Here is a 27,510-nt window from a genome sequence, read left to right as displayed (position 1 = left end):
GGTCACAGAAGAAATCAAGGAGGAAATTAAACAATTCCCAGAATCAAACAACAATGCCAATACAGCATACAAGAATCTATGTTGCAAAATAATGGCAGATGGTATGCAAAAAATCATCCAAAAGATGACTAAGGGATGGAAGCACGGTTCAACATATGGAAATCAATAAGTGCAATACACACATAAACTGAAGCAGGGACAAAAATCACACAATCCCATCAACAGATGTAGAAAAAGCCTTTGACAAAATCCAACATCCACCCTGAAGGAATAGGTAGAGTAGGGCATTAGCTTGATAAATGTGATTTTTAGTAAACCTAGTAGTAATATCATATCAAATGAGAAAAGCTGAAAGCTTTCCCTCTAAAATCAAGAACAAGAAAAGGATGTCCACTCTCACCACTCCTGTTCAACATAGTACCCCAAATGTCAACCAGAGCAATCAGGCAAGAGAAAGAAATAAAAGGATACATTCAGGAAAGGAAGAGGTCAAATTATCATCCTTCTGTTTTTTGACTTTTATTAGTACACATTTGTGGTATATAATGATTACATTCACTGTAGGGAATTGGTACATATACGTAGCACAATTTCAATTCTCTTTTCCCCCTTCCCTCTGCCCTCTTTTTATTTTTCCAGCATCATATTCATTTGTTTATTTTATAAGACCTTAAAAATTTAATTATGTTACATACAGATTAAAAATCAGACTAATAGGCCAAGGAGCATATAAAATATGTCAGAAAACTATACCAATTCAAGGTACACTTGTGGATACATTGTCTATGCTGGATTACAGTATTTTTTCCTCTCTCTTTTCCTATTATCATATGGTTTTTTATATAAGAGAAACAATGTGCTTTGTTACTTCACTTACCATTTTAAGATTATGGTCTCAAGGTGCATCTATTTTCCTACAAAGGACTCATTTATTCTTCATTATGGCAGAGCAGTACTTCATTGTATATAAATATCACATTTTCTTTATCTATTCATCTGATGATGGACATATAGGTTATTTTCTATAGCTATTATGAATTACATTGGTATAAACATGGGTATGCCTACATTGCTGTGGTATGATGTCCTTACAACTCTTTGGGGAAGATACCTACAAGGAGACTAGCTGGGTCAGATGGAATTTTTAGTTTTAGTTTTTGGAGGAATCTCCATTGATATCCATAGTGGTTGCATCAGTTTAGAGTGCCACCAACAATGGAAAAGTATTCCTTTCTGCCCACAGCCTCACCAGCATTCATTATTGATTTATTTCTTGATGACAGCCATTCTTTTTGGAGTGAGATGAAATCTCAGTGTTGTTTTAATTTTAATTTCTCAAATAGTCAGAGATGTTGAATATTTTTTATGCATTCATTGCCTGTATTTCTTCATCTGAGAAGTGGCTATTCATTTCAGATCTCCATGTTTAAATTGAGTCTTTACATTTGAGGCATCTGATTTTTTTAGTTCTTTGTTTATGCTAGATACTAGCCCTTTGAGGAGTAGCTGGCAAAATTTTTTCCCATTCTGTAGGTTGTCTCTTCACTCTGTTGATTATTTTCTTTGCTGTGCAGAAGCTTTTGCATTGGATGTGATTCCATTGGTTCATTGTATTATTTCTTGTGCAAGTGGGTTTTCATTCAGAAAATCTTTGCATTTCTCCATGAAGGCCACTGGAGTCACTCATTTTCACTGTGTCACTGTAAATTCCATCTTCCTTTCTCCCAAGCCATGAGCCAAGAGCTGAGACAAATGTGCAGACTGCACCTCCATTTTTCTGTATTGTGTTCTGTCTCCTCTGTCTCTCATTAGGGTCCAGTTTTCTGTTATGTCAAGCAAGCCAGGAAATCATCAAACACTGGGACAAAGACAGAGTTAAAAACTGAAATGAGTTTATTCATGCACGTGGACTCCACCTGTAGGAGAAGTGAAGTCCAGAAGCAGGGGACAGCACAGCCCTTTTATAGGTAACTCAAACAAAGAAGTTCAGGGAGAGGTTAACATGTCCTTCAACCAGCTGCAAAATATCTTTCACAACCCAGCTTTTTCAACCCAGCTATTTTGTCAATATAGGACATTCTATGGCTACAGGGTTTGGTGGTTACAGGGAGGTACCAGGCACCATCTGTTCCCAGGGAGCGATAAAGCATATCTACAGAAGCAGAGCGAGTGGTTAGAAGGGCAGTTACAAAAATGCATCCTTAGGAGAATTCCAGCACTCTGTAAGGGGAGGGGTATGAGGGGAGTCTACTCACAGGCCAAGATGGTGTTGCTTAGGTTCACTTTCGGTCTCACATTTTCCCTTCAGGAATCCACCTCCCTCCTTATCCTCTTCCCCAAGTTGTTTTTCAGTGTCTGGATTCCAAATCTTGGAGAGGCTGATTTGTTGCTGGTCTGACATTTTCAGAGTGGGAAAATTAGACATTTTCTTTGGACACATTGTACGGCCTCTCAGCTAGAGTACTACTCTTGCTGGATTTTGGGTCCAGCTCTTCCTGGGTAGTGCTGGCCATGACAATACCATCCACATATTGAAACAGGGTTCTTTTTTTTCAAAACTAAATCTTTGAGGTCCTTTAAAAGGACCTCCCCAAATATTCTGAAAGAATTTCCCAACCCTTGGAGGATTGTAATCACTGCTTTTGAGTATTCTGGCCTTCTAGCCATTCAAAGGCAAAAGGCATTGATATTCAAAAGCCAGGGGCACACAGAAAAAGACAAAGACCCAAGGACTAAATTGATCTGAAAGAAGGACAACAATAGGGTGCATGGGCTAGGTAGTACTGGGTGGAGCTCTTCAATGGCCTCATTTGTTGCCTTGAGGTCTTATACTAATCTTCACCCATCATTTTCTTTTCAGGAAGAAGGGGATATTACGGGGAGATCACCAGGAAGTATTTCCTGAATCAAAAGCATCTCTTAAGACTAGGCTAATCCCAAGGAGACCATGTAGTTTGAGTAGATACTTATTTAGGGAAGCAAAACTAGACTTTAGTCTTACACAGATGGAAGGGACTGTTTCATTCCTCTCCACCTTACCATCAATCCAGAGTCACAGCTAAATTCCCAGAAGATCTGCTCCAAAGTTGAGCATCCCCTTTTACTGAAGAAGTTAAGGTCAGTACCAAGAGATGGCCCCTGTCCTTGGCAGTCTTGATCTTGAAAGACTCATGCATTAGGTGTGTAGTTGTTCTTAGCTTATGTTATGATAGATACATGAACTATGTAGAAATATTATAGGCAGTCAGACAGGGCTAAGTCCTCGAGAAGACCAGGATGAAGGTGAAACAAAACACAGCACCACATCAATTAGACTTCCTGGCTGTGACACAGAAAGGGACAGACCACCCTATGACAAGGGGATTTGCTGGAAGGTTATTGGGGGCTCATAGGGAAAGGTGTCCTCACAAGTGAATTCTCCACTGAGATACTGTCATAAGAACTTGGTTGAGAAATGGTATCCTTTGTGTCACAGTAAACACTGCTGGAGGAAATGAAGGGAGGAAAGGGAACTCTAACAATTCTGAAAGCTTCAAAAAGAAACAGGAGATGATATTGGGGAGAAGAAGAGTATCAGGTACTGATGCCTATGATCCATTCCTGTTTCTACTGGGAAAGACCCATTCAGACAGAAGGTTTCCCTGTGTTTGCACTCCCCAAGGAAGAGCAGAAGAGGCAGGTCTTGTTCAACACCTCATTATAAAACCACCCTCTCTACTAAATGCCTCCACCTGTTTCCACTCCTCATTTTTCCTATTACAGTTGAAATAACTTCCATCAAAAATATGATACAGGTATAAAATCTACAAGATATATTAAAGTGTAAAGATGATGGTAGATAATCCCACTAACAGAAGTATGGATAATGGGTCATTAAAACATTCTGTTGGATTTCCTTATAATCTTGTTCTCTTCTTCATATAAGTGTATATGTACACATATCCATATAAGTGTAGATGACACACAAATAGAAACAGATTATTACATTTTATGGCAAAACTATAATAATCACATATGTGTATTTGGTGATTCTCGTCCATAAATCTCTGAATTTGTCTCTTATTACATTCGTATACATGTTACTTATGGACCAAGTATCACAAATACATTGCAATCTTACAACAGTTGATACAAAATTGCTGTCCAGAAAGATGATAGTCATTTTACATGCTCACTCTTCCTCCATCGAATGGCACATGTAGTACATTTTTCATGATGCCCTGCTAGTAGCTGGAGGTGGAAGAACATGTGAACACACACACACACACACACACACACACACACACACACAGAGTTTCCCACTCTGTTTTGATTTCGGCCCTGCTTTGGTGACAGCCCACCTGAAAGATGGCCTCTGATTCCTGGAACATAAACAGGACATGTGGGAAACCCTTTGGTTTGGAGTCTCCATTGTGAAAATTCTAATGGTCTTAGTCTGTGTTCTTGGACTCCTGGTTATATTGACAATATCAGACACAGTTATAGCCAGAGGAGGAGACAGAGAAAAAGATGGTAGAAAACCAACAGGATCTGTCCCCTTAGTTTCAAAATATTTTGTACACGTACCATGCAGGCTGAAGTAGATCTCTCATGAGGGCAGAAGGATGGATGTCATGGGGGTTAGGAATCTCAAAAATAGTATAAACCACCTATATCTGGAATCAAGATCATCAGCAATAAAGCTCCTATGTCTTCCAAAGAATAATATGTCCTGGATTTGTATTTTAAGCCTGAAGCCAGTGAGAATATTGACTTTAAGAACTGGAGCATGTTCTAAAATCCATTTGAGTTGATGGAAGCTAGGACCTAAATATATAGAGGAGGAAGTTTCCAACTTAGAAGTTAAGCTTGTATGATGGTCAGCGACCTGTGCCAACTGGACAGGGTATTGGGGTTTTGAGATATTGGTTAAACATTATTCTATTTTTGATTCATTTTGATTTTTGAGACTGGGTCTCTCTATGTAGTTCAAGCTGGTCTCCAACTCACCATGTATCCCAGGCTGGCCTCGAAAGTGCAGTGATCCTCTGGCCTCAGCCTCCTAAGGGCTGAGATTACAGGCAGGTGCCATCATACCCAGCTTGATTCAACATTCCTGGTGTATCTTTTAGAATGTTTCTGGATGGGATTTCTACGTTGTCAGCTGACCCAGTGAAGCCTAGTGTGGTGGGCTTCATCCAGTTCACAAGAGGTCTGACCAGAGCGAAAACATGAGGAAGGGAGATCTTGCTCGGCCTGACCATCCTGGGGGGAGGCAGCAACCTTTCCTCCTTCCCATCACAGACTGAAACTTCTCCATCAGCTCTGCTGCTCCTCAGACCTTCAGATTCAGACCACAGCTTCGTCAAGGTATCTCCTGGGTCTCCACCATGCAGAAGGCAAATATTGAGAATTCTCACCCTCTGTAATGAGCCAATGACCTACAATAAATTTCTTTTTTGGCAGTGTAAGGTATCTACTATTTCTGTTTCTCTACAGAATCAAAACCACTTACTTTTAATTGTTTGAAATAAATAAATAATAAAATAATAAAAAGTATAAGAGGAGACATTACGAACTTGTGACATTGTGTGCTGAGGGCTTGACATTGTGTGCTGAAGGCTCGACATAGTATCTGAGATATTCTCAACATCACCCCAATTACGAGGCAACATGAGATGACTTCCCCTGTGTGGTATTTGACACAGTATGAGAAAAGTATCAGTCAGGAAAGGCAAAGAAAGACAGGCACCTTCACAGACTGCAGGTCACTAAGGAGAAACCAACTCAGTCAATGTGTGAGTGTGGAGAGGATCAGATAGAGCAGAGAAAGAGTGGAAGAACTAGGGAAATTCCAGTAGTGTCTTCATCCTGGTTTATGGCATTGCATCCATGTTGATATCCTGGGTCCATCATTATGCTATGGTGGAGTAAGAGGTTCACATTGCAGGAGTAGACTGAGGGATGTATGGATACACTTTACCATCTTTTTAACTTGTTTGCACTCTGAAAACTAGGTCAGAAAGCTAAAAGAATACATAAAAATATGGAAAATTATATAAGAAAGACTTTTGTATTTAAAACTGGTCAAATCTTAATGTTTTTATATTTGGGTCATTATTTTTAAAAACAAGGAAACATTCCAGAGAAAACTCAAACCCCTTTTCCTTCCTTTCCTCATCCCTTTGTTCCTCCATTTTGCCAGAAGAAAGTTTTTGAATTTTATGTTTATCTTATGCGTGTATTAATGATGCTTCACACTAACATGTTGCCTCATCTTCTGACTCACAGACCTAGATAAATAAGCATTCATTTAATACCAGTGAACCATGCCCTTAAAAATAGTTATGAGGGTAAATTCTCTATTTACTTTGCCAATAAGAATATTTAGGGAAAAATCATGCATGAAAGTTCATGTTTATATGACATAGATGTCGTTCATATACATGAACAACAACCAGTGCTTTTCAGAAAAGTGGAAGCATCCTTAGCCCTATTGGTTGTTTTCTTTTACAGGAATCGTTGTGAACAAGAATTCCTTCTTCCAGTTCAAAACCTTAGCTGAAATATTTATTGTGTTTATTCAGGGAGTGAGAAAGTCCATCAAAAACTCAAAGACCATTGTCAACACCATTGTATCACGAAAATTTTTTGTAGCCTCCACTATTCTAAATAAAAACCTTCCGGTATCCACCAGAAATAGATCAGCGTACTGTGCTTGATTTGGTTTTCTGTTTACATGAGCCTTTGATTAGTCATTCAAATGCTAACTGTCCCAGGGCAGGGAGTAAAAAGAATGATTAAACTTGTATCTCAACCTACCATAGCAAAGTGTGTTTTTAACTCTCTATGTATAGACTGTTGCAGTCAGTCTTTACAGCACGGTTTTCCAGCAGGCCGCCACATAGTCACCTCATGTTAGCTCAGATGAACTTCCCTAAGACCTGCAGCCAGGCTACATCATGAAGAAATCTGTGTTTCTTTTTCTTTTAATTTCTGATGTTAGAACTAAACACAATCATTTAAATAGTTACCAAAAGTATAAAGTATATAGCTTTTTTTATTGTGTGGCCTCCCATCAGACCTGTGGGTATTTCAGGCTTATGATAATGGCTCATGCAACATCAAATGTAATAATTCTATCTACCTCTTTTTGTTGTCTTTAGAATATTTTTTTATTTTCAGTGTGGATGTTTTGGGTTTAAATTCAATAATTAATGCCTGTTGATTTCCTAGGAAGATCTAGTCCCTGTATTCTGCTGCTTCCAGCCTCAGCAAACCCATTTTTAACCTTACATTTTTCCACCTATAAAATACTGAGCAGGATGTATTCCTTAACGTGCTTATAGAATAATTAGACATTAAGTATGTGGGGTGATCAGTAAATGATTTATTGGTTTATTTCCACTCCACGTTTGAGGGAACAAACTCCTTCCTTTGTTTTGCTTCTCTTGGAACATGTTTTTATTCCAAAGCTTCAGAATGGACTAGTTTGCAGCCCTGCTCATGTATAAAAATCATACAGATTTCATAAGTGTAGCTCCAGTTATGTGACTATCTGAGTGTGTCCCCTCACTTGATTGGAGCCTCTCTGAGATCAAAGTGGATCCACGACATTCCAGGTGGTGCCTGCACCTGCCAGAGTGGTGTCTGATTGAGACACAGCTCCACGACTTTAGCAGGTGTGTTAGTCACTTTCCTCAAAATGCTGGACACCTACAGCTCAATGGAAAAGAGATTTACTTTGGCTCATGTTTCAGTCCGAAGTTGGCTGGCTTCCAAGGCAGGAGGGCATGGTGGAGGGGCATGGTGGAGGAAAAGCTGCTCGCCTCATGGTTGTCAGGAAACAGAGAGAGAAGGGAGGAATGAGGATAGAAATAGACCCTTTCAGGTTACGCCCCAGGGAACTATCTCTTCTGTTGAGGTCCCACCTCCTCACAGCAAGTCAGATGCACTGCCCCCATACTCCAGTAATTTTTCAAAAGCCTCCCCTATGGCCACACGAGGCTTTTAAAAAAAATTCATTAAGTTTATTGGTACACTTTAGATATACAATATGATGACATTCATCATTGGGAATTTGCACCTTTACACGTTCTATCTTGGTTCTTATTTTTTCCCCATTGCCCTGCCCTCCTTTCTACCCCTCCACCCCTCCTTGTTTACAAAGACTTTGTTTCTTTTTTTCCTTTTCTCCTATTTATTCCTTTCCCTTCCCCTACCCCTCCCACTTCCCCTTCCCCTTTGGGCCTTCCTATTTCACATTATCTATTATACCTTTTAGTCCTTATTTGCACTTTCAGTTTCTCACACTGGAGAAACTATTCGGTATTTACACGTCTGTCTTATTTATTTCACTTAAGAGTATGTCCTCAATGTGGATCCATTTAGCTATAAATGTCTACAGTTTCTAATTCTTCATGGCTGAGTAGTATTTCATTTTAGAAAAAAAACCCAGATCTTCTTTATCCAGTCTCCAGTTGATGGGCAATTGGGCTGTTGCCAAGTTTTAGCTATTACAAACTGTGCTGCTATAAACATGGGTGCACATATATTGCTGTCATATGACTCTCATAATTCATTTGGAAAGATACCCAGCAGAGGAATAACTAGCTCAAATGGGACCTCTACTCCTACTTTTTCGGGGTATCTCCATACTGATTTTCACAGTGGTTGCACCAGTCTATACTGCCACCAACAGTGGAGAAGGGTTCCTTTTTCCCCACAACTCTGAAAGCATTTATAATTGGTTGATTTCTTGATAGCAGCCATTCTTTCTGGGGTGAGGTTGAATCTCAGCATTGTTTTCATTTGCATCTCATGAATGACCAGTGATGTTGAACATTTTTTCATATGTTTATTTGCCATTTCTACTTCTTTGTCTGAGAAATGTCTGTTCATGTCAGGTACCCATTTTTGGATTGGGTCTTTAAATTTGAGAGGTCTGATTTTTAAAGTGCTTTATATATACTAAATAGTAGACCTTTGTCTGAAGAACAGCTGGTAAAAATTTTTTCCCACATGGTGGGTTGTCTCGTCACTCTGCTGGTGGTTTCTCTTGCTATTGAAAAGCTTTTTAGTAAGATGAGATCCCAGTTATTGATTCTTTGGGCTAGTTCGTGTGCAATTGAGCATTTGTTCATGAAATCTTTTCCTATGCCAATGTCATCAAGAGTTCTACCTAACCTCTCTTCCAGCCTGATTAGTGTTTCTCTTTTAATATTGAGATCTTTGATTCATTTTAGATTAGTTCACGGTAAAAGATATAGATGTAGTCTTAATCTTTGACAAGATGAAACCCATTTTTTCCAGCACCATTTATTAAAAAGGCTATCTTTCCTCCAGTGAGTGTGGTTGGCCCCTTTGTCAAAGATGAGGTGGCTGAGTGTGTCTGGAGGTGTTAGTGCATCTTCTAATCTGTTCCACTGGTCCTCAGGTCTTTGTCTTTGCCAGTACCATACTGTCTTTTTTTAATCACAGCAGTTTTGTAGTATAGTTTCAAGTTGGGGATTGTGATGCCCTCTACCTTGTCTTTGTTGCCTAGAAATGCTTTTGCTATTCTAGGTCTCTTCTTGTTCCAAATGATTTTTTGGATTGTTTTCTCAAGATCTGTGATGTATGCTGTTGGAATTTCATTTGGGATTGGATTGAATCTACATAGTTGTTTTGGAAGTATGACCATTTTCACTGTATTGGTTCTTCTCAAACATGAGCAAGGAATGTCTTTCCATTTTGCAATAGTAGACCACTTCAATCCTGTTTTTCAGAGTGCTATAGTTTTCAAAGTAGAGGTCCTTGATTTCTTTCATTGGGTTGATTCATAGGTATTTCCTTTTTAGGGATGCTATTGTGAAAGGAGTTGTTTCTCCAGTTCCTGTTTCAGTGACTCTATTTTTTGTGTACAGGAAAGATATTGATTTTTGTGTGTTGACCTTGTATCCAGCCACTCGACTGAATTTGGTTATTAAGCCCAGAAGACTTTTGGTGGTGTTCTTGGGGTCTTCTATATAGAGTATCATGTCATCTATATATAATGACAATTTAACTTCTTCATTTCCTATCTTGATTGGTTTCATTTCTTTCTCTTGCCTAATTGCTGTATTTCATGTTTCCAAAACATATTGAACAGGAGGGATGATAGTGGACATCCTTGATTTCTTTCAGATTTTAGTGTGAAGGATTTCAGTTTTTGACCATTTAGTATGACATTGGTTGTTGGTTTTTCATCGATGGGTTTGATCAGGTTGAGATAGAGGCTGTCTGTTTCAATTTTCTGTAGGGTTTTTATTATGAATGGCTGTTCAATTTTGTCAAATGCTTTTTCTGCATCTATTGAGATGATAAGAGGGTTTTTGTTCTTGGCTCTGTTAATATAGTATGTTACATTTATTGATTAGTGTATGTTGAACCAGCCCTGCCTCCTTGTGATGAATCCCACTGTTCAGGGTGTATGATCTTGATCTTCTGCATTCTTTTTCCCAGTATCTTACTGAGTATTTTTGTGTCTATGTTCATTAGCAAGATTGGCCTATAGTTCTCTTTTTTCAGTTGGGTCTTTCTCTGCTTTTGGGATCAAGCTGATACTTGCTTCCAGGGATGAATTTGGGAGTAGTGCTTCCTTTTTGATTTCATTAAAGTATTTAAACAGTAGTGGCAATAGTTCTTCTCTAAATGTCTTGTACAACTCAGCATTGAATCCATCAGGACCCGAGCATTTCTTTGTTGGTAAGTTTTTAATTATATTCTCAATTTCATTGATTGATATTGGGTTGTTCAGAATGTTTAGGTCTTCTTCATTCAACTTTGGAAATTCCTATGTATCTAGAAATCTGAATATTTCTTCTGTGTTTTCCATCGTAATGGCATAAAGGTTATCAAAGCAGGTATTGATGAGCCTTGGGATTTCTACTCTGTATGTATGTTCTGGGTTCAAGCCCTGATATCAGGATCAGAAGGAAAATTTTGAAATTGCTACGTGAACTACTAATTATGGGAATACAATCTCTAAGAACAATCAAGGATTTGAATAAAGGGTGCTTGAGAAAGAAGGAGAGCCTGCACTTTCTGTGAGCCAGAAGGGGAAGGAGAAGTGATGAAGAAAACAGGAGGGTGTTTGAAATGGAGAAGAGGCTTCAAAGGTCTTGTTTTGCAGTGGAGGGAAGATGCACATCAGCCGACCCAGATCATTGCAGCCATGTGGCCAAGGGGTCACTACTTACAGAGGAAGCTAGCAGTGACTGGGGGCTTGGCAGGGTAGGAAGGACTCAAGCAGGACAGAAACTTGCTGCTGGGCCCATATGGTTAAGTCAGCAGGAGGTGCAGACCACTTTCTCCACTACAGTGAGGACCCAGTGTGACTAGAGGTCCTGTTACTGTGGTTGGTGCTTAAGAGCATGGTGCTCAAGTCAGACCAACAAAGTCTGGGTTTGCAACTGAGACATCTCCTGTTTCAATCATAATTAATTCATGTAGACACCTAGAAGAATGCCTAGCACATTAGTAAGCTCTCCATTAGCATTCACTAGTATAATGATGATGGTATTCAGTTAGGCAGAAGAATTCTGTGTTTTTTCCTAAAATATGAGGGCACTTAGGGGAACTAAAAGTAGTCATGATAGGAAGTGAGGGACTTAGCCCGAAGAATGTCCCAGCAGGTACTATGAGAGAACAGAAGGTGAAAGAGCCTGGCATCTTAACCAGGAAGAGGGCATAGAAAAATAGACAAGAAGAAAAAATCTAAAGTTGTGCTATCCACTGAGAAAATGCTCAGAGTGATAATAACAAGGGCAAAAGTATGGCCATAAGAATCATAGCAACTCAGCATACAATCATTTGATGACTTTTTGGAGCAGGTACAATGTTCGAGCCACTCTTAGATTGGGAAGAAAGAGCAGCCAACAAAACACACAAACTTCTCTGTCTTTGTGGACTCTGAATCCCACCAGTTGAACAATTTTTCTGAGAATACGTTAGATATTTGATGAGCTCTTTTGTAAAATTCTTGGTCTATTACTTCTCAGTAAAATTTCTGCTTCTCTAAATTTGTAATTTTAAGTGTTTCTGGGCATGAGGAAGGAGGAGCGATTGGACCTAGTTGTATGAATAACTCCAGAGGTCAGTGGTGTGAAGATGTAGAAGTGAAGAAATGGGGTGTAGAGAGAAGAGGGCTTGTACTCATCATTGTGGCTTTCATTTGCATTTTGTGATGGTTGGTGATGTTCAGGAATTTTTTCATATATGTGTTGACCATTTACATCTCTGCTTTTGAGAAATGTCTATTGAGACAATTTACCCACTTTTAATTGGATTTCAACTCATTGTTGAGTTTTTCATGTTCTTTAAATGTCCTAGATATTGGTCCTTTGTGATTTGTTCTTTTGTTACGAAGAAGCCTCTTATATGATATAATCTCATTGGTGTACTTTTGTTTGTTGCCTTTTCATTCAGGGTCAAATAAAAATCAGTGCTTATAATCATATCTCAAAGTGATTCCCCTATGTTTTCTCATCATAGTTTCATTTCTGGGCTTCCATTTAGGTCTCAGACATATGTTGAGTTGGTTTTGTGCATAGTTAATGTTAGGGGCCTCGTAAAACCCCTGATTTCCAAGATTTCAAAACAGAAGGTAGATAAACTACATCTTTGCATCATTTTTAAGAAAAGAAAAATCATAAGGTATGGAAAATATTTATTTCTAAATTCAATTTCCAAACACTCTTTGCATCACATGTGTTTAGTTAGAACATTGCTCATTCCTTGAAAGAACAAATGCTGTGTGTGTCTACTCAGGGATTTGACATGTGCTAATCTGCGAACTATTCCAAGTTTCATAGCATGGAAAAGTGAGTGAAATTGGAGCACTTGACTTCCTCTTTTTTTAAAAAATAGAATAATAATATTTAATAAATTTCCTGTCTTTGTAGTAATTTATGAAAGTAAATAAAATGGTCCCTTACAATCTTATTATAAACTTTAATAAAAATTTAGGAAATATTTTTTTTGGTGGAATTAATACTATTTAAATATTACAATGACTGTGACTTCAACCACTTGAAGGGGACAACACATTCCCAACCACAAGCATGAAATCTAACCCAAATCACAACTGTAAACTTAATCCTAAGCCATCAACTAAACCAAACCTCTACTACTACTAATCTTGATGCTTAGTCTAGTCCCTAGTTATAACCCTAAACCCTATCCCTGAACGCTAACCACTGAGTCTAACCTTAACCCCAAATTCTAACCAGGACACTAAAACAATCTCTCAAACCTAACTCTAAGACCTCTCCGAATTCCTGACCTGTAAAACTCATCCTAAGTAGGAGTGGTTGGGTCTGACCCCAGGGCTGTTTTCTGTCTCCCTAACCCAGGCAGGCCTGGGAATAGTGGGGTGGGGTGTTTTGACAATATTGTGTCTAGTTGTGCAGAGTGTGTAGGGAGGGAAAAGTGAACAGCCTAAGGGGCCTTTGAAGAAATCCTGTGTGGAGGAACAAAGCAGTTGAAGGGACCCCAAGAGCTGAGCTGACCTCACTTCCTGGATGATGAAGCAGGGCTCAGAACCCTGTTGCTAGGCACCCATCTCCAACAGTCAACTGAAGGGAGCTCACTTGTCCCGAGACTCTGGATTTAACAGGATGTTCTCATCTTGTTTCCTGACTTCCCAAGGCTCAGGCCTCTGGAGATCACCCAGAGGAGGTCTTGGACGCATTGAGTCTCTCGTCGCCCTAAACGCCTGTGGCCATTTTCACAGAGTCCAAAGGTGACACAGAGCAGTGGAGGGAGGTCACCAAAGCCCAGCCCTTGGTTTTGACCCCTCCCTGTGTGGGCTCCACCCCTCCCCAGGTGTGAGTGTGAGTGTGTCATGGTGTGCCCATGCCCATGTGTGAGAGTTGAAGCCGCTCTCCGTGCTGTTTGTACTTTGTTGTATGGCACAGTCGCTTGGCACTTGGCTAAGGTTATGGTTTGCATCTAAAACGTCCCCCTACAGTCTGCTGTGTTCAGGGTGGGACTTGGAATGGGATTAGATCCTTCAGGTGGTGTGCTCATCAGTGTGTTATTGATTGATGAGCACATAGCTATTAGGACTGGAGGCCAGGCTGGAGGAGGGGGGTCACTGGGGGAGTCGCCTACAAGGCTATATTCTTTTCCCTGTCCCCTCCCTTCTTGTCCTGCATAATTACTATGGGCTGAGCAGCTTCCACCATGCCACTGCTGTGTTGGACACCACCAGCTATTAACTGAACACTCTAAAATCATGAGCCAGAGTTAATCTGCATGAAGTTTCGGTGTTGGATAATTTTTCCTCAGTGATTAAAAAAATGAGTAATAAAGTTGCTGTCTCCATGTCTGAACCTTGGTCCTTGGTCCCACCCCAGGGAGAAAATGCATCCTGCCAGAACCACAAAGTTTGGGGCTGTTTGGAAATCCTCCTGGAGGACGCACGTAAGAGCATGGTGAAAGACTTAGTGCCTTCTGTGCTTCGTGGGGACACTTGGTTTCTCCACAGGTTTTTCCAAAGCTACCGATCAGTGGGCACCACACAGCAGGTGCTGGAGCTGCTGTTGAAAAGGTGCCTGTCTCACCTCATGGGCCGGGGATCATCACCTTCTGGCTGGGTCTGCACAATGCCAGGCACAGTCTGCTCTTTGGAAGCTCAGGTGCTCAAAGGAGCCCCAGGGGCTTCCTTCCATTGTTCCTCTGAAGGAACCTGAGCCCAGGAATAGGCAGCCCTGGGCCTCTCCTCTGTGACCTTCACCCACACTGGGGAGATGCTGATACTTTGGGTCTGGCTTACCTGAGGCCTCAGACAAAGCAGTTTCCCCATCTGTAAAGGAGGCTGTGCATGGCATCTGGGGACTCCTGTCCTAGACATGACAGGAGCTCTGTGGTGGTCTGAGGGGCACAGGACCCTCTGAGGTATCCAGGAAAAAGCTGGCTGGGTTCACTCATTGCACACACACATGAAGCATGGGTTGTATGTAGGCTCCCTTCCAGGCCTTTGCAATAACCCAGGGAGGAGGGCAGGGAAATCCCTTCTCTCCTGGGCTCCATTTCTCCCTCAGAGTCAGTAACACCAGAAGTCAGAGGTGGGGCCAGTGCAGGTGTTACTGGTCGCTCGGGTCCATGTGCTCAGGTTCATTTGGTCCCGCTGACCAAGCCAAAGGAGGACATTTACTGTTGAGAAGGAGAAAGGCTTTCCCAAAGCCAGCTTTGAGGTGATGGAGAGGGTTTTTTTGGTCTCAAATCATGGTGCCCTGTGTAAGTCTTTTATAGTAAAGATCTGAGGGGACAGCGGTGATAAGGACCACACACATCTCTGGGCTTGCTGGATTGGGCCCAGCCAGCAATGAAATTGCATCCTGGTTTTTGGGGCCACCATTTGCACATTCTGTCCACTCATCTGAGCAGAGGAGACGAGGGGGTAGCTTTTAGGCCCTAGGCCCCAGGAGTTAGAGAGGCCCCTTCCCCTATAGGAGAAAGTCTAACCATCGGAGTTGCCCTTTTCCATGCTGGTTGCAGATGCGACACCCTCATGAACTCCTGCCAACTCATGAACTCTTCCTGTCCTCACCAGCTTAGTCAAAGGTGGTGGGCATCAGAGCCAACTCAGAGAGTGAGTGGACTTGGTCAAGAGCGGGGGCACAGGGGGCCTTCTCCCCACCTCACTCTCCTCATATATTTCCATCAAGACTATATTCTAATAATATTTTCCAGAGAACTGTGTATACAATTTTACACACAGCTTCTTACTATGAAAAATATTTCTATCTGGATAAGCCTGTAATTGCAACAACAAACCAGAACTACAAAAGCCACGCAACCTGCAGATTTGGTAGTGTGTTTCATTTTAATAGTTTGCCATTAGAATTTATTCATTCATTCATTTACTTATTTAAATATTATACTTCACCCAATAGTCAATGTGCCAAGTTTAAGGTCTCAGAAGTCAACAGAAAATAAGAGAAACATAGTCTCAGCTACTTTGGAGTTAAATTCTACTGGAAAAGATATATGATAAACAAATTTATTTTTAAAAACCAGATGTGGACATGATCTATCTTAAGAATTAGATAATGTTAAAATTTCATAATGACAAGAAATAATATAATATTTTTCATATATTTAATTTAATATATTTAATCATATAATTCAAATATTGTACAAGGTTACACATTGCCTTCTTATATCAGAATCAGAACATATTATCAATGATTACATCAACAAACATTTTCTCATTTCAACATTATATACAAGATTATAATCAAATATATAGATTTTGTATTAGAAACATTCATTGAGATATGCATAGTGATTTCTATATTATTTTTACATGTAGTATTAAAGTAGGAAAGATGAGTTTCATTTCATCATAATTTCAAAGGCATTTTGGGTTGTCTTCCTTTTTTTTTTTTTAAATGAGGTCTCACTATATAGTTCAGGCGGGCCTTGAACTCACTGCGTAGACCAGGGTGGCCTTCAACTTGCAGCAATCTTCCTGCCTCAGGGCCCCACAAAGGAATTTAACAATAGAAGACAAAGAATATTTTTGACAATTCAAGAGCCCACCATACTTTAGGAGAAAACTCAAATACTTAAAACCAGTTATCAAATTCAAAAAGGGTATTTTTTAATTCAAAACTATAGGAAATGACTTTTCTGACTGCATATGGGTGTTTATAAAATCATTGGAAGAAATATGATTACATTCCTTCTTTCTTCATCAGTATTACAGAGATAAAATTATTAAAAGCTTTTTACCTATTTGTAGCAAATCTATTACTTTTTTATTGCTACTCATGGTAGCCATATGTTAAATTCATTCTAAAAATATTTGTCACTATTTTTATTGAATTTGTATTTTATTTTAACAATTCTACGTAATCTCTATTGACATGATAATCTCTAAAACATTAGATTAATCTCTAAAACTGTATACATCTTTGATACATGATTTAAAATTGAATGTTCTTGTCATCCAAAAAAGTTGGAACATCAAACATATCTAAACTCACTGTTGTAGATATGTTTAGCATGAATTACAATGAACAATAACAATAATTTCCTGACATAAGGCAACATTTCTCCAGAAAGCACAAATTCAAATCTTCCCCAAAGAACTAAAGACATAACTACCCATGAATACCAATGTTTATAGCAGCACAATTCATAATAGCTAAATCCTGGCAGCATCCTATGTACCCATCAAAAGACAATAGGATAAAGAAAATGTGGTATCTATATATGATGGAATACTACTCACTTATAAAGAAGGAAACAGGGCCGGGGATTTAGCGCAGTGGTTTTGCTGCCTGCAGCGCAAGCACAAAGACCAGAGTTTGATCCCCAGTACCAAAATAATAAAATAAAATAAAATAAAGAAGGAAACATTTGATCAGCCCGCTGCAGACAGGCAGGTCTGTGCATGCCCTACTGAGGTCCTAAGTCACACAGAACACACCGAATCAGTCCGCTGCACACAGGAAGGTCTGTGCACGCCCTACCGAGGACCTGAGTCACACGGAAGACACCGAATCACCCCACTGCAGACAGGCAGCCACCTGGTTCCACACTACAAAGACACAGAGGACACTAGACCACCAGACCGAGGTACTGAGTCCCGCTGTTCCTGGCCCAGAGGTAGGGGCTTCTGAGCCTTTGTCCCACTGCTCCTGGTCCAGAGGATGGGGCTTCCCGGTCACCATCCCTCCCGCTGTTCCCAGCCCAGAGGAAAGGGCTTTTGGGCCACCTTCTGTCCTTCTGCTCCTGGCCCAGAGGAAGAGGCTTCCAGGCCACCAGCCTTCCCACCCCTCCTGGCCCAGAGGGAGGGACTTCTTAGCCGCCATCCCACTGCTCCTGGTCCAGAGGAAGGGGCTTCCCGGCCACCATCCCTCCTGCTGTTCCCAGCCCACAGGAAAGGGTTTTTGGGTCACCATCCCTACCGCTGCTCACAGCCCCTGTCCCAACTCACCCAGCTCAGAGGAGGTAATCCATGCAGGCACTAACAGCCCCCCGCCCCAGTCGAAATGAGAAAACACATACATAAGTCTCAAAATCAGACTTCCAGATCACCTACAGCAACCCCAAAGGGAAATGAGATGGAACACTCTGATACTCAACCACATGGACCCACTGAACTGGCAACAAAAGGGGATCTGGAAAAAATGAAATCAGAAATAATTTCTCAGATAACAGGAGAAATTGTGCTCCTAGTGCAAGACATGATTAATAAATCTAGAGAGGAGCTGAGGAACATGATGGAATCCCAACATAAGAAACAAATGAAATCCATAAAACAGATGCAAATAGATTTCCAGGAGATCAAAAACTCCATTGAAAGTCTACATAACAGAATGAGCCAATGTGAGGACAGAATTTCAGATATAGAAGATAAGATTGCAATTAGTGACCAGGAAAAGAAAAATTGCTTCAAAATTATAAGGGAACATGAGAAATCAATCCAGCAGCTGCTAGATGATGCAAAGAAGAATAACATAAGACTGATTGGAGTCAATGAAGAAATAGGAGAGAGTGGAGATGACATAAAAAAACTCTTCAGAGAAGTAATGGCAGAAAACTTCCCAAGCAGGGGAAACGAGCTTGACATACAGATAAGTGAGGCATATAGGACTCCAAATAGCCTTGATCAAAAAAAAATCTACAAGTAGGCATATAATTGTTAAGATTCCAGAAACACAACAGAAGAATAAAGTTCTCCAAGCAGAGAAAAGAAAGAAATCACATACAAAGGAAAGCCCATCAGAATCACAGCAGACTTCTCAACACAAACCATCAAGGCAAGAAGAGCTTGGAGTGACATATTCTAAGCCCTAAAAGAAAACAGCCTCCAACCCAGATTGATGTACCCTGCAAAACTATCTTTCAAAATGGATGGAGAAATAAGATACTTCCATGACAAAGAGCACCTTAGGAACTTTGTGAATACCAAACCAGCACTCCAAAGAATTTTACACAATATCCTAGGAACAGACATTGAGGATCACAACCCCAGGAAGCAAAGCAGAATGAACCCATCTGGCATGACAAGAAATTAAATGTAAAGGGGGAGTACCCAACAAAAAGAAAAAGTCATGGCAATGACAAGTAAATACATTTTAGTTATAACCATCAATGTTAATGGTCTCGATTCACCAATCAAAAGAAATAGACTGGCAGAATGTATCAAGAAGCAAAATCCAACAATATGCTGCATACAAGAAACACACTTAATTCAAAAGGAAACTCATAGACTGAAAGTTAAAGGGCGGAAAACAATAGTCCATGAGACAGGAACCTGAAAAAAAGCAGGACTAGCTATCCTCTTGGCAGATCAAGTAGATTTCAAACCAACACTGTTTAAGAGAGATGAAGAAGGACACTACATCCTTGGAAAGGGAAGAATCCAAGAGGAAGAGATGACAATCATAAATATCTATGCACCAAACACTAGTGCACCCAACTATGTAAAACAAATACTAACAGACATGAAAAGTCACATATGCACTAATGCAATTGCAGTGAGGGACCTCAACACCCCGCTGTCACAAATAGATAGATCAACTACACTAAAAATAAGTAATGAAATACTAGAATTCAATCGAACTCTTGAACAAATGAACTTAACAGATGTTTACAGAGTCTTCCACCCCACAAAATCAGAATACACATTCTTCTCAGCTGCACATGGGTCATTCTCCAAAATAGACCACATACTCACACATAGAACATGTTTAAGTAAGTGCAAAGGAATTGAAGTTATCCCCTGTATAGTATCAGACCATAGTTCGATGAAATTGGAGATCCATAGATAAAGAAACTCAAAAAATTTCATAAACATGTGGAAATTGAACAACACACTTCTGAATAAATATTGAGTCACAGAGGAAATTAAAGAAGAAATCAGACAGTTCCTTCAATTAAATGACAATGAAAATACAACAAATTGGAATCTATGGGACACAATGAAAGCAGTCTTATGAGGGAAATTCATAGCAGTGAATACACATATTAGGAAAACACAATGAGCCCAATTAAACAACCTGATGCTGAACCTCAAGCTTCTAGAAAAAGAAGAGCAGGACAACCCCAAAGCTCATATAAGGGAGGAAATTATAAAGATCAGGGCAGAAATCAATGCAGTGGAGACTAAGAGACCTATACAAAAAATCAATGAAGCCAAGAGTTGATTCTTCGAAAGAATCAACAAAATTGACAAACCTTTAGCCAACCTTGTCAGAAAAAGGAAAGAAAAGGCCCAAATCCATGCAATTAGGAATGAAAAGGGTGAAATTACAACAGACCCAGCAGAAATCCAGAGGATCATCAATATCTACTTCCAGAACCTATACGCCAATAAGACGGACAACACAGAAGAAATGGACAGATTCCTAGACACATATGAATTACCAAAGTTGAACGAAGAAGACCTAAAAATTCTAAACAACCCAAGATCAACCAATGAAATTGAAAATGTCATTAAAAACTTATCAACTAAGAAAATCCCGGGCCCTGATAGCTTCACTGTTGAATTCTACATGACATTTAGAGAGGAACTGCTGCCACTCCTGTTTAAACTCTTCAATGAAATTGAAAGGGAAAGAATACTTCCAAATTCATTCCTGGAAGCGAGCATCACCTTGATCCCCAAAGCAGAGAAAGACCCAACTGAAAAAGAGAACTATAGGCCAATCTCACTAATGAACATAGATGCAAAAATCCTTAATGAGACAATGGCAAACAGAATGCAGAAGATCATCAAGAAGATCATACACCCTGATCAAGTGGGATTCATCCCAGGGATGCAGGGATGGTTCAATATATGAAAATCAATCAATGTAATACACTGTATCAATAGAGCCAAGGACAAAAAACCATATGATTATCTCCATAGATGCAGAAAAAGCATTTGACAAAATCCAACATGCATTTATGATAAAAACCCCACAAAAAATTGGAATAGATGGTCTCTACCTCAAACTAATAGAAGCCATCTATGAAAAACCAACAGCCAATACCATACTAAATGGTCAAAAACTGAAATCCTTCACTCTAAAATCAGGAACAAGACAAGGATGTCCACTATCACCACTCTTGTTCAATACAGTTCTGGAAACATTAGCCATGGCAATTACACAAGAGAAAGAAATAAAAGGAATAAAGATAGGTAATGAAGAAGTCAAATTGTCATTATTTGCAGATGACATGATACTCTATATAGAAGACTCCAAGAACTCCACCAAAAGTCTTCTAGACTTAATAACCAAATTCAGTCAAGTAGCTGGTTACAAGGTCAACACACAAAAATCAATAGCTTTCCTCTACACCAATGACAGACTCACTGAGAGAGAAATAGGGCAAATAATTCCTTTCACAATAGCATCCAAAAAACTGAACTACCTAGGAATCATCCTAACGAAAGAAATCAAAGACCTCTTCTCTGAAAACTATGGCACTCTGAAAAGAGAGATTGAAGATGATATCAGAAAATGGACAGACATCCCCTGCTCCTGGGTAAGAAGGATTAATATAGTGAAAATGGCCATACTTCCAAAACTGCTATATAGATTTAATGCAATTCCAGTTGAGATCCCAGCAGCATACTTCATGGACCTTGGGAAAACAATCCAAAAATTCATTTGGAACAAGAAGAGACCTAGAATAGCAAAAGCAATTCTAGGTAAGAGAGACATGGCAGGGGGTATCACAATCCCCAACTTGAAACTATACTACAAAGCTACTGTGATAAAAAAAAAAACAGCATGGTACTGGCAAAGCAACAGACCTGAGGACCAGTGGAACAGATCAGAAGATGCAGAAACAATGCCAGACACACTCAGCCATCTCATCTTTGATAAAGGAGCCAAACACCCTCACTGGAGGAAAGATAGCCTCTTTAATAAATGGTGCTGGAAAAACTGGGTTTCAACTTGTCAAATACTAAAACTAGACCTATATCTCTTGCCATGCACTAAACTAAAATCTAAATGGATTAAAGATCTGAATATTAAAATAGAAATGCTGAATTGGCTGGAACAGAGGTTAGGTAGAACTCTTGAAGGCATTGGTGTAGGAAAAGATTTTATGAATAAAACCTCAGTTACCCATGAACTAGAACAAACAATCAACAAGTGGGATCTCTTCTCATTAAAAAGCTTCTGCACAGCAAGAGAAACCACCAGCAGTGTGAAGAGACAACCCACAATGTGGGAAAAAATCTTCACCTGCTGTTCCTCAGACAAAGGCCTACTATCTCAAATCTATAAAGATCTTAAAAAGATCAGACCTCCCAAATTTAAAGACCCAATCCAAAAATAGGCATCTGAAATGAAGGAATAAAGATGAGCAGTACTCCAGCTAAGAGCTCACCAATCTGGCTCTGGCTCACTTGCCCTTGCTGGTTTCACAGATCCCAGCTCCTTTCTTTATTGGGGAATTCATGACAGCAGAGAAAATAAATGAACCCCTCTCAGTGCCAGCTGGGAGGCTTGGCCCTGACACCCACCAAAAGTCTCATATGTTAAGAGGTAGGGCTGTTGGAAGTTGATTGGATCATGAGGCACTACACTCACAAGTGGATTAATCCAGTGATGAATTGATAGCTCAGTATGCTGTTACAAATGGCATCTGGGCAGAAGAGGCGGATTGCTGAGGGTGCAAAGAGGTGTATTCTTGTCCCCAGCTTCTTTCTCTGATTCTAGCTGCCATGAGCTAAGCACCATTCTCTCATGACTTTCTGTTTAGAGGCAGTCAAATATGCCAGAGTCCTCTAAAACTAACAGCCAAAATAAACCTAACCCTCACCCTAACCATATTCCTAACCCTTACCTGAATAAAAATATTTTTACTTATATAAATATACAGACATTCCTCCTTTAATGACTTAGTTCTGCTCATAGGTCTTTATCAAAGTCACTAAATGAGGAATTGTAAGTATGTATATTACAATATTCAAAAGAAAGAAATGGTCAAAAGAAACTCCAACTCAATGACTTTGCTTCTATTTGCCTTTTTCATGCAGTATTGTAATATATAACAGAACAAATAACTACAGTACTGTATTGTGCAAAAATTACAGTACTGTACATTAAAAGACAGTGAGGCTCTATCAATAAAATGTACAGAACTGTACAAAAAAGAGAGGTCATAAATCCAAGTGGTGGGCCTTAAATCCAAACAGTGCACATGGTTCATAAGTGTGAAGAGTTGATAAAATGGGTAGGTTGTTAAATGAGGAATGTCTGTATAGGATTGTATGTTGCTGAAGATTTAACACCCCTAAACACAGGGCACAGGCTCGTGTCTTACTCTCTATTCACACCTCTTAAACCTAATTCATTCTAAAAGTTTCACCTATTTTACAAATTCATATAACTTTTTATTTACCTTCAATCTGCCATACAATCAATACTAGTAACATATAAATACAATAACATTTATCTTAATTATATGTTTGCCATTCATTAAGTTACTCTAATTTTCTGTTCCTACGAGAAAATGCTTTTTTTCTTCCTAGTAATTTAAAAATTAATGATGACAAAATATATAAAAATATCCATTTTCCAGTATAGTGGTCCATCAAAAGATTATCATAACCATGTTTCAGCATTTTTGTGCATTAAAATTAAAATAGAGTAATATATATATGATTTTTCAAATGGAAATTATACATTTCTAATAACAATGTGCTAAAAGAATTATTAATTTGAATCTAATAAGATACATGGGAATTTGGAATATATCAGTCTCATGATTCTGTGGAAGTCTTTAAATTCATAAGTTTTCATATTTAAAATAACAGATTTAGTATATTTATTTCCAACAATCTGTACTTCATTTTTTATGTTATATTTTAAACACATTGAATACATTGGAGATATTTTATGTGTATAAAATTAAAAAGTTCTATTTCTGGGCCAGGGATTTACCTCAGTGGTTTCGCCGCCTGCTGCGCAAGTACAAGGACCCGAGTTCGATCCCTGGTACCAAAAAAAAAAAGTTCTATTTCTTAGTAACTATCTCACATGCATACATATGTATGTTCCGTATCATAGGTTTTCTTTAAAATCTTAAGATGAATAATTGACAAAAATTAACATTCTTTTTTATACAAAGCTTTTGTACACTTAAAAGGTGTAACAAATACTTATACTGACATACATCCATGTATAAATATGTTAAAATATATATACACCTGTATTTGTACTGTTAAGACTGTAATGTCTTTGGATAGATCTGATTTCAAACATACTTTTGTAAAATTTATAAAATTATATACAATAAAGTATTTGAGAAGTAGAAAATTATAAGTGCAAGAATTTCCCATGAACAGACTTTCCTCTTAGAATATGCAACATGATCCCCAAAATGGTCTATGAACCTGAAGATTCAGCATCTTTGGATCCACACCTCAGCCTTCTCAAAAACAAAAATGGGGCCCATTTCAGCTTAATATTTCCCGGAACTAGGACAAAGGAGTGGATTGAAGGAAAAGCAATGTCAGCAATATGATAAAAGAAAAGAAAAACCTCAGATCTATAAACTTGTACAAAAAGTGAAAGAAAGAAAATTGTGTGCAGTAGGAGAAAAGCAACCATAGAATGCATGGCCTTTATGTGGGCCATGGTGCTGACATCTCTGGACTTTCTGACATTGTGCTGCGTCTTCTTCAGATACTTCCACAGGGAGATGATGAGCCACAGAAAAGATATCAGGAACAGAGCAAAGGCTATGAATGTGAACATTGTGTTGCTGAATGAAAGAAATTTTGAAAATCCGGGAAAGTCATATAAACTGAAAATGTAAGACATGTTTCTTTTATACTCATCAATCCAGACATCCATATGTGTTTTTGACTGAAAAATATTTCAAAACAAGAGAACAAGAGACCCCATCAAGGTCACTGAAACTACCTTTTTAACTCTCCACTTAAAGTAAAAAAAAAATGAGTTAGAAAAATTGGCTATCTTGAGAGAATAAAAGATGCTGAGGCATGTAGCAAGCCAGAGGTTAAAATGACAAGTCACAGTCCACATAACATAAGTTATTCTTACCATTATTACACTGATAAAGAAAGATGGGTAAAACACATGGATCCACCACGTTGTGGATAATAACCAGATCAGGCCAATCCTGGAGATCGCCAAAGCAGTGAGCATGTGATTAGCTGCAGAGATCTTTCTTCTGTTGATCAGGTCCGTGCAGTTCACCAGGGTTATGAGTCCATTTCCTAATTTCCCATGATGAACCGCACACTAAAAATCATACTACATATGCTCACCATGGCACTATCCATTATCAATAAGAGACTGGCGACTGGCCCAACGTGTAATATCACTGCTAAAAATGTATTAATGCATTCATTTACAATTTCGCATATATATGATTCTTTAAAAATTCAAAATACACTTTCTTTAAAAATATCTCCCAAGGGCAGGGAATTTAGGTCCGTGGTTCCAGCACCTGCCTTGCAAGCACAAGTTCCCGAGTTCAATCCCTGGTACCAAAAAAGAAAAAATGTCTCCCATCTAGAGTATCAAACAAAAACATCAAAATTTGCAAATAAGTTAGTTCAGCGCATTCTGCTTGAAAATCTTGTATTTTCCAGCCATTTCAGCTGAGTTTCATCCAAGTGCTGTGAGCCTTACTCACAGGAGCCTGGAGTCTGTTGTAGTTGAAGAAGGAAGCATAGAACAAAACTATACTTATTTAAATCTTTTTGCTGTTCTTGCCTTAGCTGTGTATTTTAATCTGAGTTCCTAGAGATCTGAGAAAATAGAATTACAAATTCTAACTGGTGTAATGTGTAAATACCGAACAGTTTCTCTGTTGTGAGAAACTGAAAGTGTAAATAAGGACCAAATGCATAATAGGTAATGTGAAATAGGAAGAAAAGGGGCAAAGGGGAAGGAAGTGGGAGGGCTAGGGGAAAGGATAGAAGGGAATGGGATTAATTTGAGAAAATGGAAAAATAGGAACAAAATCTTTGTAAATAGGGAGGACTGGAGGGGTTGAAGGGAGGGCTCGGCAAGGGTGGAAAACAAGAACCAAGAGAGACGATGTAAAGGTGCAAATTTCCAATGATGAATGTCATTATATTGTATACCTAAAATGTACCAATGATTAGAATGAATAATTGATAATGTAAAATAGGAAGAAAAGGTCCAAAGGGGTAGGGGTAGTGGGAGGGGCAGGAGAAAGGAAAGAAGGGAAAGGAAAAATGCTGAGAAATGGAAAAAATGGAAATAAAGTCTTTGTAAATAGGGAAGGGTGGAGGGCGTGAAGGGAGGGCTAGGAATGGGGAAACAATAAGAACCAAGATGCATTATGTAAAGGTACAATTCCCAATGAGAAATGTAATTGTGTTGTATACCTACAATGTACCAATAAAAGAATTTAATACAAAAAAAAATTCTAACTGGTGTAGAAGGCAACAGAATCTAAACAAATATATGGAACTTCTGAAACACTGCAGTTCCTTAAACACTTCAAAATTCAATCTTTACAGTGACCTACGCATACGTTGTGCAAAGCTCTAACTGGGCATTATGAATTACATATTAGTCTCACAGAGGCCATTATTTCTCGAATGTTTAATATTGAGATAATATATATTTATCATTTTATTTTTTACAGAGGCATGCGTACACACCCATATACACCCATACTCACATCTCACAGGTACAAAAATCTATTTGAATCCAAAATTCCCTTTTTCTTGCTTCAATAATTCAGATTTTTTTGTTTACTAAGCATGTCTTATACATTGTGGCAAGAGTTAGTATTGTGATACTTCTTAAAATTGTTTAAAATTGCTCTAAAATGCATACTATGTGCTATTGATATATTCAGCAAGATTAGAACAGTCTTTTCTGTGCATGTGAAAAGAGGTATAAATCTCTCCGTGGTCCCATGCAGCACACACTGAGATGAACAACTTCACTGTGCACCAGGACTCCTCCTGCTTGCCTGCCTCTCCCTTGTCCAGGACCGCTGTTCCTGCCAACCACCTGAAGACCCCCTGACCGTATTCTCCCTCCCTCCTCACCCACCCATGTCAGCTCCATGACCTCACTCCAGGCACCAGGCAGATAAGGTATGAGACACTGCCCAGGTGCCATGGAAAAAGAACTGCAGCAGAACTGTTCTTCAGGACCTAAAGGGTAACCAGTGGAACAAATTCAATGACAGTTATAAAAACAGAGGAGAAATATGCATTATAAGCTTCAAAGATGGCAGAGAAAGACAGGGGTATTTACTGTGACCAGGTGATCCAATCTTCATTTCCTTCAATGTGTAGTGAGCAAACAAAGAGAACACTATGTATTTATAAAATTCTCACAACAGCACATTTATGGGAGGGACATTTCAACAAGGCAAAGTAGACTAGCATAAGAAAATTTTAAGAAAAAACTCAAGAATGAAGGCATAGACATACCATTAGTGTAGAGGCAGGAAGATCCCTGTGTGAGTCAGCTTTCCATGGCTGTGACAAAGGACCTGTTATCATCAACTTAAAAGGAGGAATTACCGTTT

At 39.1% G+C, this 27,510-nt stretch overlaps 1 protein-coding gene across 1 annotated transcript; it reads right to left on the bottom strand.

The window, feature by feature from the left end:
- Positions 1 to 24,347: 24,347 nt before the first annotated feature.
- On the bottom strand, positions 24,348 to 25,031 carry LOC147827512 (taste receptor type 2 member 140-like). The gene is made up of 2 exons (XM_087214224.1): positions 24,850 to 25,031; positions 24,348 to 24,726 (listed from the first exon to the last, which is right to left on the bottom strand). The coding sequence occupies exons 1-2, from the start codon at positions 25,029 to 25,031 to the stop codon at positions 24,348 to 24,350; spliced, it is 561 nt and encodes a 186-aa protein (XP_087070350.1).
- Positions 25,032 to 27,510: the final 2,479 nt, after the last annotated feature.

The sequence above is a fragment of the Heterocephalus glaber genome, unplaced genomic scaffold (assembly GCF_053883595.1).
Source record: "Heterocephalus glaber isolate CG9 unplaced genomic scaffold, H.glaber_assembly_v1.0 deba00001444, whole genome shotgun sequence".
NCBI classification, from domain to species: domain Eukaryota; kingdom Metazoa; phylum Chordata; class Mammalia; order Rodentia; family Bathyergidae; genus Heterocephalus; species Heterocephalus glaber.
The sequence above is the reverse complement of the archived record's forward strand: the minus strand, read 5'-3'. Positions and strand labels throughout refer to the sequence as shown.

Bases quoted from the DNA above. Each gene is read 5' to 3' on its own strand.
- LOC147827512 (XM_087214224.1), bottom strand. From the start codon at position 25,031: ATGGTAAGAATAACTTATGTTATGTGGACTGTGACTTGTCATTTTAAC. The intron at 24,727-24,849 runs GTTTTGAAATAT...TCTTTCATTCAG, and splicing joins ATGGGGTCTCTTGTTCTCTT to CAACACAATGTTCACATTCA.